General features: G+C 48.3%; 1 protein-coding gene across 1 annotated transcript; it reads left to right on the forward strand.

Moving 5' to 3' along the window:
* The first annotated feature begins 400 nt into the window (after positions 1 to 400).
* Positions 401 to 5,544, forward strand: RAN (RAN, member RAS oncogene family). The gene is made up of 7 exons (XM_058816590.1): positions 401 to 501; positions 1,251 to 1,293; positions 2,176 to 2,260; positions 2,348 to 2,473; positions 3,388 to 3,575; positions 4,065 to 4,235; positions 4,315 to 5,544. The coding sequence occupies exons 2-7, from the start codon at positions 1,258 to 1,260 to the stop codon at positions 4,357 to 4,359; spliced, it is 651 nt and encodes a 216-aa protein (XP_058672573.1). The 5' UTR covers positions 401 to 501; positions 1,251 to 1,257; the 3' UTR covers positions 4,360 to 5,544.
* The last annotated feature ends 5,422 nt before the right edge of the window (positions 5,545 to 10,966 follow it).

Raw genomic sequence — 10,966 nt, forward strand, 5'->3', positions numbered from 1 at the left:
CTCGCTAAGTCTGCTCACAATTGACCTGAGTTTTGATACAGGAAATGTAAATTCCTTTTAAAAGTCATTATTCTGCTGCCTACGGATCTCACGGACTCTAATCTTTTAGGCAGTGATCTAACACCAATGAAGTGTTTTGCTGCCTTTGCTGAATGGGGAGCAGATGTTTTGTGCATCCTCTGAACTGAACGCTTAATTATACAAGCTGACTATTCTGCTCGGTGCCTCGCTCGGTGCCATGACCCGCTCAGTGTCCCGCTCGGTGCCGTGCCCGGTGCCGTGCTCCGCTCGGCGTCCCACTCGGGGCCATGCCCGGCGCGCTCCCTCATGGCCGCGGCCCGGCCCCGCCTCCCGCCGCCTCCCGCGCGCCGCGCACCACGTGACGCGCGGCCCCGCCCCCGCCCGCGGCCGCGCGGCGTCGCCGTCCGGGTATTTGAACGGCGCTTCCGCCATTTTCCCTGCGCCCGGCACGGAGCGAGGAGCGGGAGATCCTCAGCAGAGGTACGGGCCCGGCACCGGCCCGGGCTCGGCCCCCCGCGCCCCGCCGCCATCGGGACACGCGTGGCCGCTCTGCAAAGCGCCACCGGCGGGGGCGGCGGTGGCCGTTAGCTCGCGGCTGGGATGGGCTGGGCTGGGCGGCGGGAGGCTGCGCCTGAGGGAGCGTTGCGGCTGCGGGAGCCGAGGCGCGTGGCGGCTTTTCGGCCCCGGGAGCGGGGCGCTGGGAGGGCCGGGGCCGTGCGCGGCTCCGTCCGCGATGGAAGTGCGGGCGCCATGCGCGGGGCGGCGAGCGGGGCCCCGCGGCCCGGGCGGGAGGAGGCGGCGCTGCTCAGTCATGGTGGCTCATGGCGGGGAGCGCGCCCGGCCCGGTGCGCGGGGAGGCCCGGCGGGCGGGCCCCGCTCGGAGCTCCGCGGGACGGGCCGCGGCCTCTCCCGATGGGGCAGCAGCTCCATTGAGCGGCGGGATGCTGGGTCTGGGCGGGCCGGGAGGACTCTCCGCGGATCCGGAGAGGGGCCGGGGCCGGCCGCGGCTCAGCCGCCCTGCCGAGGCCTTGGCCCGGCCCTGGCGCGGCGGGCCCGGCGGGCGCGGGGCGGGCGGAGGCGGCGCCGCCATTGCCGCGCGCGGTGCCGCCACACGCGGGCGGGAGGCGCCGCCCGGGCCGGGCCGGCCGGAGCGCGCCCGGAGCTGGAAACGGCCCCTTCCGGCGGGGCCGCTCCCCGCGCTCGCTCTCACGCTGCCATTTCCCCCGCAGAGCCAGCATGGCCGCCCAAGGAGAGCCGCAAGTGCAGTTTAAGGTAAGCGTGCGGCTCGCGGCGTGGCTTTGGGGATTTTTTTCCCCTTCGCTAGAAAAGTAGCATAAAGGACTCTCGAGTGTCGACGTGGATGGTGGGTTTGGTTTCGAGGTGCTGGTCTTCCCTTAATGGGGCGATTTACTGTAGTGTTGGATACAGCACACACAAAAAGAGTCTGTTAACTGTGCCAATATATTCTATTTGCCGTTTTGTCTAATACATTTTAATAAATATTTGCCTACAGAATGATTTTTAAATTTAAGAATTCAAGTGCACTGTAAAAGTGAATTAGAATTAGACTTGCTCGGAATGAATTAGAATAGCATTTTTTCTGTTATGTGCTCATTTTTCAAGTGTTTCAGAAGAGAATTTCCTGGTGTATTGAGTGGCTGGTGGGTTGGTGTTTTTTTTTTTTTTTTTGCTATCTTAACAGCCAGAAAGTCCTGAAGACTGCTTCTTTAAGGTTGTTTCTTGTGTTTCCTGCAATTCTTGGCTAGTATATTCTAGTTGGTGGGTTTTTGATTGCAAGATAATGGGTTTCTCCAGCAGATATTTGGATAATTTCCTCTCTAAATCTGGTCACGTTCAGGCTGAAAGCCCTAAGCATTCCATTCAGTCTGTTGTAGTAGTTTAGTAGAACCATATTCACAATTCAGTGCAATTCTTACCTACAAGGACTGGATAGGACTGACCAGAGTTACATCATGATGGATGGGCTTAACAGATTGGTTCCCACAGGGAGATGCTTCATGGAGAGTTCTGTCTTTGTTTACAGCTCCTTCTAGGAACTAAGCTCTTTGTAGCAGTGAGTAGTATCTGTGCTAGAATGACTGACGCATGTCTCAAAATGCATTATTCTGACTTTTGTCCTTTATCTCTCCTCAGCTTGTTCTGGTTGGTGATGGTGGCACTGGTAAAACAACATTTGTAAAGCGTCACTTGACTGGTGAATTTGAAAAGAAGTATGTAGGTATGTCTGAAGAAATATTGAGCTCCAGTATCTCACAAATGGAAGTTCAATCCATGACTTGCTAAATGCTTTTTGTTCTCTCCCTAGCAACGCTGGGTGTTGAAGTTCACCCTCTGGTGTTCCATACCAACAGAGGCCCTATTAAATTTAATGTATGGGACACAGCTGGCCAGGAGAAGTTTGGTGGCCTGCGTGATGGCTACTATATCCAAGGTAAGAGCTGTGGGGGGACAGCTCTGTGCCTCTCAGGGCTCAGTGCTTCCTTCTGCCCGTGCTGGCCCTGCTGGAAGCTGTCAGTGTGGCTGCAGTGATGAGCTGGTGTAGAACTCCTCAGACGCTTTGTAGAGAGGATAGTGTCCTTTGCCAGACGACATGTGGGAGCATGGTAGGGTTGTGTTTCAGGGGTTTCTGTGGGTGCTGGTATTGGTGGAATGACCAGGTACCACTGGCAGCCTTCGCTGGTTAAGGGGGAACCTTTTCACTGGGCGCAGGTTTCTGTCTCTGTTGCTGTGCTCAGGCAAGGCCTTGGAACACAAACTCAAAGTTTTCAAGGAAGCTGGACACCTTCATGCCACAGTCTGTGTTTCTGAAAAAGGGCAGTGTTCCTTATTTCTGCTTGGCAAAGATCTGTCCTGTCCTGCTACACTCACCTGCATATCTTTATTATATCTTCTTTTTGTATAATATTCTTGAGTTCCTCAAGAAACTGCTCTGGACAAGAGCATCCTGAGATGTGGACCACTGGCCCTCAGCCGACCTTTAAGCCTTATTAGCATGTCTGAGATGAGTTGAATAGGTGTTAACTGATTCTGCCAGGTATTTGGGTAAAGCCAAGTTGGCTTCCATAGTCTTGTATATTCCCATACATGCAATGCCATGTTCCTCAGTGATACGGCTGAGCTAGTAAAGGCAGCACAGCTGTGAGGTGACACAGCATGGCTGGGTTCTGTGCACTCCTGCACTGACCTGGTGAACAGAGCAGCAGCTGTCACAACTGTGATGCTGAGAGGGAAATGTTAATGCAGGTGCTTAACCCTAACGTGGGATGTCTCTGGGTTCCTCTTCTCCATCCTGTGTTGAAAGCAAGTGGTTACACCAGGTGTAACTTGACTTTGCTTCTCTTGCAGCTCAGTGTGCCATCATCATGTTTGATGTAACATCAAGAGTTACTTACAAGAATGTACCTAATTGGCATAGAGATCTGGTACGAGTATGTGAAAATATCCCTATAGTGTTGTGTGGCAACAAAGTGGATATTAAGGACAGAAAAGTCAAGGCAAAATCCATTGTGTTCCATAGGAAGAAGAATCTCCAGGTAAGTCTGGAGGAATCCAGTTGGTTTTGTCTTCGGAGTGCAGCTGGGCTGTGGAAGGTGAATTGGGTGCTCTGCCAGCCTCACATCTGTTGGCTCTTCAAACCAAAATTCAGGGCAGGGGGAGGTGATGATAAGGATGCTCATCACTGCCCTGGAGCCGAAGCTGTGCTAAGTTCTTGAACAACTTGTGTGCATTTGGCTGTAGCTGCTCAGAATCTCACCCCATGGCAGGACTGGGACTACAGTAGATCGTGTTACAGGAGTATTGCCTCCTGAAGGTTTTGTCCTGGATGAGATTTGATAACCTTTCAGTTCATAGTTTCTGCCAGAAACTGCTTGTTTCTGGACACTTAAATTGTAACTGCTTATGAGTATGGAAACAAAAGCCATGCAGTCAAAAAAAAAAAGGAAGCTAAAAGAGCTTATTATCTTAATGCTCTAAATATTAAGAGGGTTTTTAAAATAATGTCTAATGTGTTGTTTTTTCAGTATTATGACATTTCAGCTAAGAGTAACTACAACTTTGAGAAGCCTTTCCTGTGGCTTGCTAGGAAGCTAATTGGAGATCCCAACTTGGAGTTTGTTGCCATGCCTGCGCTTGCACCTCCTGAAGTTGTTATGGACCCAGCACTGGCAGCACAGTATGAGCAGGACTTACAGGTCAGTGGTGGGGGAGCTGCTGTCTCACTCAGGGCACAGACAGCAGAGCAGTTCTGAAGTGTGCCTTCCTTTGTTGCAGATTGCTCAGACCACTGCACTGCCAGATGAAGATGATGACCTGTGAGGGATGAAGCTGGAGCCCAGCGTCAGAAGTCTAGTTTTATAGGCAACTGTCCTGTGATGTTGGTGATGCAGCGTGTTTGCCACTTTATTATCTAGCTGAACAGAACATGTGCTTAATCTTTGGGATGCTGAAAGAGATGAATGGGCTTCGGAGAGTGAATGTGGCAGTTTAAAAAAAACAAACAAAACAAAATGAAAAAAAAAACCAAAACAAAAAACCTTCATATTTTGGACCTGCATATTTAGCTGTTTTTTGGACTGCAATTACTTCCCCTTTTGAGTTTCAAATACAAGACTGCTGCAGTCACATCAGAGTGTTAAGTGGAAAATCTTGTTTCTGTCATTCCCATTCTTTTGTTTAGGTAATAAAGTTGTATTTCAAGTATCTCCAAGCAAGTGAACTTTCATGCATTGTTAGGAAAACTGTTCAAAGTGTCTTCTGTTCTTCATTTGAGGGTAATACTTGATTGTCTACTACTGCATTTCTCATTCTGTTTTCCTTCCTGCTTCTCATATTAAGCTCCTCTTGCTAATTCTGAGCTAACTGTTACCCTGTCCTTTTTTGTTGGCTGCCAGAGCTGAGGCGTGTGAGGCAAGCTGAACTGCCAGGCAGAGCCCCAGCAGTGAGGGGAGCCTTGGTGCTGCAGGGGTGCAGAGCACAGCCTGCACTTCTGCCTGCACGTGCTGCAGCTGCACCCAGCCCCAGCTCCTCACTGGTACCTGCAGCTCTGTGTTTCAGCAGCCAGAAGCAAACGGCACCCAGGCCTGTGAGCTGACTTCAGCTGTGTCTTTGCATGGAACAGCAGTAGAGCTATAGCTGGTTAAACCAATCCTAGGCGTCTTCAGACTCACTAACCAGAGAACAGCCGTGGTTTGGCCTGAAACGCTCTTGCCTACCCAGTGCTATATTAGCTGGAGCCACAGTGATTTAAACATCTAGACTTTACTGTAACTGCACCAAGTTCTTAATTTGAAACTGGCTTATTACAGCACAAATGGTGGAAAATGTCAACTTTTAACACTACCTTGTAGAGATGAATCTTGGTCAATATTAGTACTGCTAGTAAGCAAAACTTAAGTTTAGGAATTTTTTTTCAGTAGTGTTTGAGTACATGAAGTCTTGAACTCTTCAGTTTTGTATTTTTGGTTTCTTAATAAAGTGGAGCATTTCATTTATTCCTTTTAACTTGCATGTTTGTGTACATTAATTACTTCAATATTCAACTTTTGCTGCCTAGTAGCAAAATTTGGCCTATGATTATATTCCAAGATTGCTCTTGAGTCATTTTTAAGCTAGTTCAGTTTGGGAATTCTTGGGGGGTTGGGGTTTTTGGTTTGTTTTTTTGGTTACTCAGAAGTGTTTAAGACTTGAAGCTCCTGGATGAAAAATGAGGGATGTTGCACACTTGGTGTTTGTAAAGGAACAAATTCCCGCTGAATGTTGCATTGACTCTTCTTGCTGCATAATCCTGCTCTAACTCCTGTTGTGGGCTTTTGCCTGTAGTGTCACTAATTCCTGTGCAGGTCGTGGCTAATCCTGCTGCCTTGGCCGCTGCTCTGCTAGGTGTGCTGTGGTGGCTTTGTGCCTTCAAGCTCTCACTGTGGAACCCTTAGAGAGGAGCAGGCAGCAGCAGCCCTGGAGTTGGTGTGGTTTGACGGTGTCACTGGTGTCATGTCACAGCTCACCTGCCCTTGGTGTGGCTCCTGCACAAGAAGCTGCTGGGAGGCTGCCCTAACCTGCCTGGGAGCTTGGCTCTGATCCTCAGTGCAGCTCCCAGGCTCTGAGAGAGAGGAGGGCTCATCCTGCTGTGAGGCAATCTTCCATTTGCAGTGTTTGGGGAGCGGGGCAAAGCCCACTTGCAGCATTTGTTTAGTCCTTGTGAATACTTGATTTTAAATAATTCAAGTACCCTCATATTTATATTAACATTACCAGAACTTTTAGTGGATCAAACTTCTCTCTAAATTCATGGGTTTAATATATTTAGTACAAACATTCATAACTGAGTGCCATTAATATAGTTCAGGTTTCTAGGAGACAATTATGGGTTGCTCGGAGTTGCCTATTTCTGCGTTGACACTTTGTTATTAGCAAGGACTGAAAACCAACTGTAAAATAGTCATAAACAGGAAGCTCCTCAAGGTTGTGGTGATCTGTAACATCAAAAAAGGAAACTTTACCCAGTGTCCCTCCTCCTGTGATTGCTGAAGTGACAAAGTCACTGATTTTACCTTTCCCAATGCAGCCTTTCAAGTCACTGTACAAGGTGCTGAGCCAAAGACAGCAGATTAATTAAATAATAAATGCTTTTTGTGCTGAACTTTTTTCAGTGGACAGTCTGCCCCAGTCTGATTTCCCAGCAGTGATAATAATTCCTGTTGCTCCTGCTGTATGAACTTGCCACTGCACAAAACCAGAGGTATCTTGCTCATGGCTTTTTTTTCCATCTCGGTGCCTTTCAAAAATAGCACTGGAGGGGAGCACTGTGTGTTTTGTTTAGACTGAGCATACAAAGGTTAGTTTTCCTGTCAGACTTTTTCAATGGATAACAACATTAAAAAAAGGAAAGATTCCTGGGTTCTCTGGGCAGGTTTTAGGGAATGAGCTCAAGCCAGGGAGCTTTGTTGCATTTATAAATTCAAATGTGGGTAATAATTATCAAGGAATCTGCACATTGTGGTATTATTCATTGTCTTTTGATTCTGGATCTGGTACTTTTATTTTACGTTTTGTTTAATTGGAATACCTAAGTTGGGGTCTAGGTCTAACGCTTATTTCAGACCACAGCAGGAGAGAATCGTGCCCGGTTTATGAGTGGAGGAGCTGCCTGGGACGGTCCCTGCAGGCTTGGCCAGGCTCAGAGCAGCTCTCGGCTCTCGGAGGGAACAATGAACGGCTCCGATGGAGCTGGGAACAGCCGTGTGCCGGACACCGGCGGGCACTGCAGAATTAATCTATCGATTAATTCATTAATTATTAATGCCCTTTTCCCGTGCAGCAGGGGGGGATTCTCAGAGCACACGGGGGCCGTTCCGGGATGGTTTGGGGCCGTTCCGGGCCGGTTTTGGGCCGTTCCGGGCTGGTTTTGGCCGGTTCCGGGCCGATTTTGGGCCGTTCCGGGCCGTTCCGGGCTGCTTTGAGGCCGTTCCGGGCCGTTCCGAGGGCTGCCCCGGCCCCCGCTGCAGTTCCCATTTCGGCCACGCGGTGGCGGCCGCCGCCCGCCCAGCGGCTCTCGGTCCCGTCGGAAATTGATATTAACGTTCATTTTTACATTGATTTTTGTATTTTTACTTTGTTGGTTTTTTTTTTTTTTTTTTTTTTTTTTTTTTACATTTCCACGTTGAGTTTTTGCATTTCTACGTTGATTTTTATATTTTTTTACAGGTGAAATCCGCCAGAAGCGTGAAACGCACCCTGACCGAGCTCTGCAGGTGGATTCCTTCATCCTAATGCTCACAGCACAGCAGCACCATCATCCTTCCCACAATTCATCACATTTATGTGAAGAACTGTTAAAATCAGAGCTTGTTAGAGGCAGACAGCCAGCATATTGATAACTGACACTGAAATAAAGTATAGCTTCACCTGGGGAAAAACTCATCCATCCATCCAGCAGCACATCCAGCAGAACGTAGCAGATATTTTTGATGAGAAAACAATGCTGTCTGATTTAGTTCATCACTAAAGCACTTTCCAGGCTGATCTGTATTTTAATTTCCACCTGTGGAGTGGATGGGGGCTCCAGTGGTTCACTACTACCAGAGGATTAATGGTTTTATTCTCTCTGAGCAAAAAATCCTGCTCCTAAACACATGGCAAATATCCCTGGCTGTGGCAAATCTGACGTGCTGAGTTTGTAATGCCATTTCCACAGGTGCTGGCCTGCCCACAGAGCTGTTTCTCCCTATTTAACTCTGCAGATTGGTGTGCTGGGCATTCCTTGGTGTTTCCATCGCCTGCTCTTCACCCCAGCTGACTTTGCATATGCTAAAACGCCTTAGAGTCCAGAAGGGAAACACTGAATCTCTTGAAAAATCTGAATTTCTAACTAATTAAAAGGCATATGAATCAGGTCGCATCAATCCTCTCTAGCTGCAATGACATCTGAAAATGACATTTCTCTAAGGAGCCTATGAAAATCACTGGGGGATTGACAAATCCTCCAGAAAAAGAAAGGGGGATTTCTTTGATCGCCATATCCTATCCATTTTCATAGTCCAAATCACATTTTGAATGGTTGATTTTATTCCAGTTTACTTTCCTGCAGTGTGTGTGAAGAACAATGGCAGGTACAAATGGGATTTTCTTTTCTTTTCTTGCATTTATTGTTTTGGAAGGATGTTTTTAGGCAGTTCCAGGATTCCGGGGCGTGCCCTGTGATTTTAGGATGTTTGGGAGGGCCGTTCCACGGGCAGAAGTGATGATTATTCAGGTTCTGGAGCAGGCGGGGATCAAACCCAGAGGAGCCCCAGGGCTCGGGGATGGGCACGGAGGGGAATCTGCGCTGGCTGTGCTGTGGGTGCCGGCCCAGGAGCCGGGACGGGCACCTGAAGGGACGGGGCTTGTTCTGGAATTGTTTCCGTGCCTTGGTAGTACACGGTAGCGATAATCCATGCTATTCACGTATAAAACATCGTAAAATCCAAACGATGCCTTTTGGCCGCCCTGGCTGGGAGCAGTGCCTTATTCACATACATGTAGCTCCCGGACTACATTTAAACATCGGGGTTTTTAACGCAAGAATAGAAGTTTCCGGGGCGATAATCACCGGATTAGGTCCCGGGACCACTCTAGAGTGATTATTGCCTCGAGGATTGCATCTCCCACGATGATGGACGCCGTGTGAATGCTGGATTCCCCGAATTTCTCTGACACCATCGGGACACGTGGGCTGGACCTTTGTCCAGCTCTGCACACGCACAGCCCCGGTTCTGCACGTGAAGGGACACGAAGAACATTCGGAGCCGTCCCAGGGCTGCTGCTGCCTTCTCGGCTGAGCTCTGCAGGCCCGGGAAGCTCAGGGAGCTGCGGTGCCCCAAAGAGAGGAGGCCGAGCTGTGACACTGCCGGAGAAAAGCTGGCACAAATCCCAGAGGCGGCATTCGTCACCCTCTAGGGATTATTCATCATTATCATCTAATATTATAAACACTATTTGTGTAATTAGGAGGATCTGAGTACCTGAGTGGTCCCAGAACGTTCCCAGTTACACACAGAGGCTTCTGGCAAAAAGGATTTGGCTTAATCACATAAAAAAAGGATTTGTAAAACATTGTATTTACACAATTATCCAATTTTACGTGAGCTTGGTATTAAGACTCAGATAATCAAAGATTTCATTAAATTAAATCTTTGAGATTGGCACAAAATCCTAGACTGCTTAGCAAAAATCTGATGTTTCCTTCAGCGCATGGAGTCAGATACTCAAGGCACTATCAAGATGCAAAGGCTGTCCAATGAACAGAAAATAGACAATAAAAGGGCCAATCCAATAACCCTGTTAGGCGCTGCAACCTCATTTAGGGAACCTTTGAATGTGTAATTTATTGTATGGTTTTCTCTACCTGCTAAATTGGTCTTTGAATCATCGGTGTCTTAATGTTTTCATATGGAATATCTATCTATATATATAAACATAAAATCAGCTTAACATTACATATGTTGCGCAACAAAAGCATTTTCATTTGATTAGGCCCAAATTGCATTGCCAAAACGCTGTATTTTGTTTTCTGGCATCCACCAGCAACTCCTCGTATTCTTAATTAGAAAAACATTTTTCCCTGCTCGCGTTGGCCTCGCTGAGTTGACTGCAGGGCTTGTGTTTGTTTTCCTTTTCCCATCTGAGCTGGGACGGGCTGGGGAATTCCGCCGAAAGGTCAGGTTGGCAATTACAGTTTGACAGAAATATTGTTAATTGCGGTTTGACCCAAACATCGATAATGACTTGATCAAAGCATCGCTAATGATTTGATCAAAGCATCGTTAATGGCTTGGTCTGTCCTGGGCAGTGGAGCTGCGCAGTGGCCACCCTTTGGTGCCCTCTGTTAGGGGGTTTTGGAGGGAGTTCAGGGGGGTTTGGAGGTGCTGTGGGTATTCAGAGGATATTCAGAGGGTATTTAGGGTATTTAGGAGGCTGTTTTGGGTATTCAGAGGGTATTTCAGATATTTTGGAGGGTGCTGTGGATATTCACAGGGTGTTTAGGTATTTTGGGTATTTAGAGGATGATTAGGGTGTTTTGGAAGGCGCTGTGGATATTTAGAGGGTATTTAGCTGGTGTTTTGGGTATTCAGAGGGTATTTAGGTGTTTTGGGTATTCGGAGGGTATTTAGCTGGTGTTTTGGGTATTCACAGGGTATTTAGGTGTTTTGGGTATTCAGAGGGTATTTAGGTGTTTTGGGTATTCGGAGGGTATTTAGCTGGTGTTTTGGGTATTCACAGGGTATTTAGCTGGTGTTTCGGAGCGCGTTGCGCAGGTGAGAGCTGTAAACCCTCAGTTCCTGCTGCCCCTCAGGGCTTTTTCAGCACTTTCAGGGCTCTTTGCAGGTTCACAAGGAAAGCAGAACTCGTGCGCTGCAAACCTTAAGGAAAAGCACAACTCAGCCTTTTC

The sequence above is a fragment of the Ammospiza caudacuta genome, chromosome 18 (genome assembly GCF_027887145.1).
Source record: "Ammospiza caudacuta isolate bAmmCau1 chromosome 18, bAmmCau1.pri, whole genome shotgun sequence".
Classification (NCBI taxonomy): Eukaryota; Metazoa; Chordata; class Aves; order Passeriformes; family Passerellidae; genus Ammospiza; species Ammospiza caudacuta.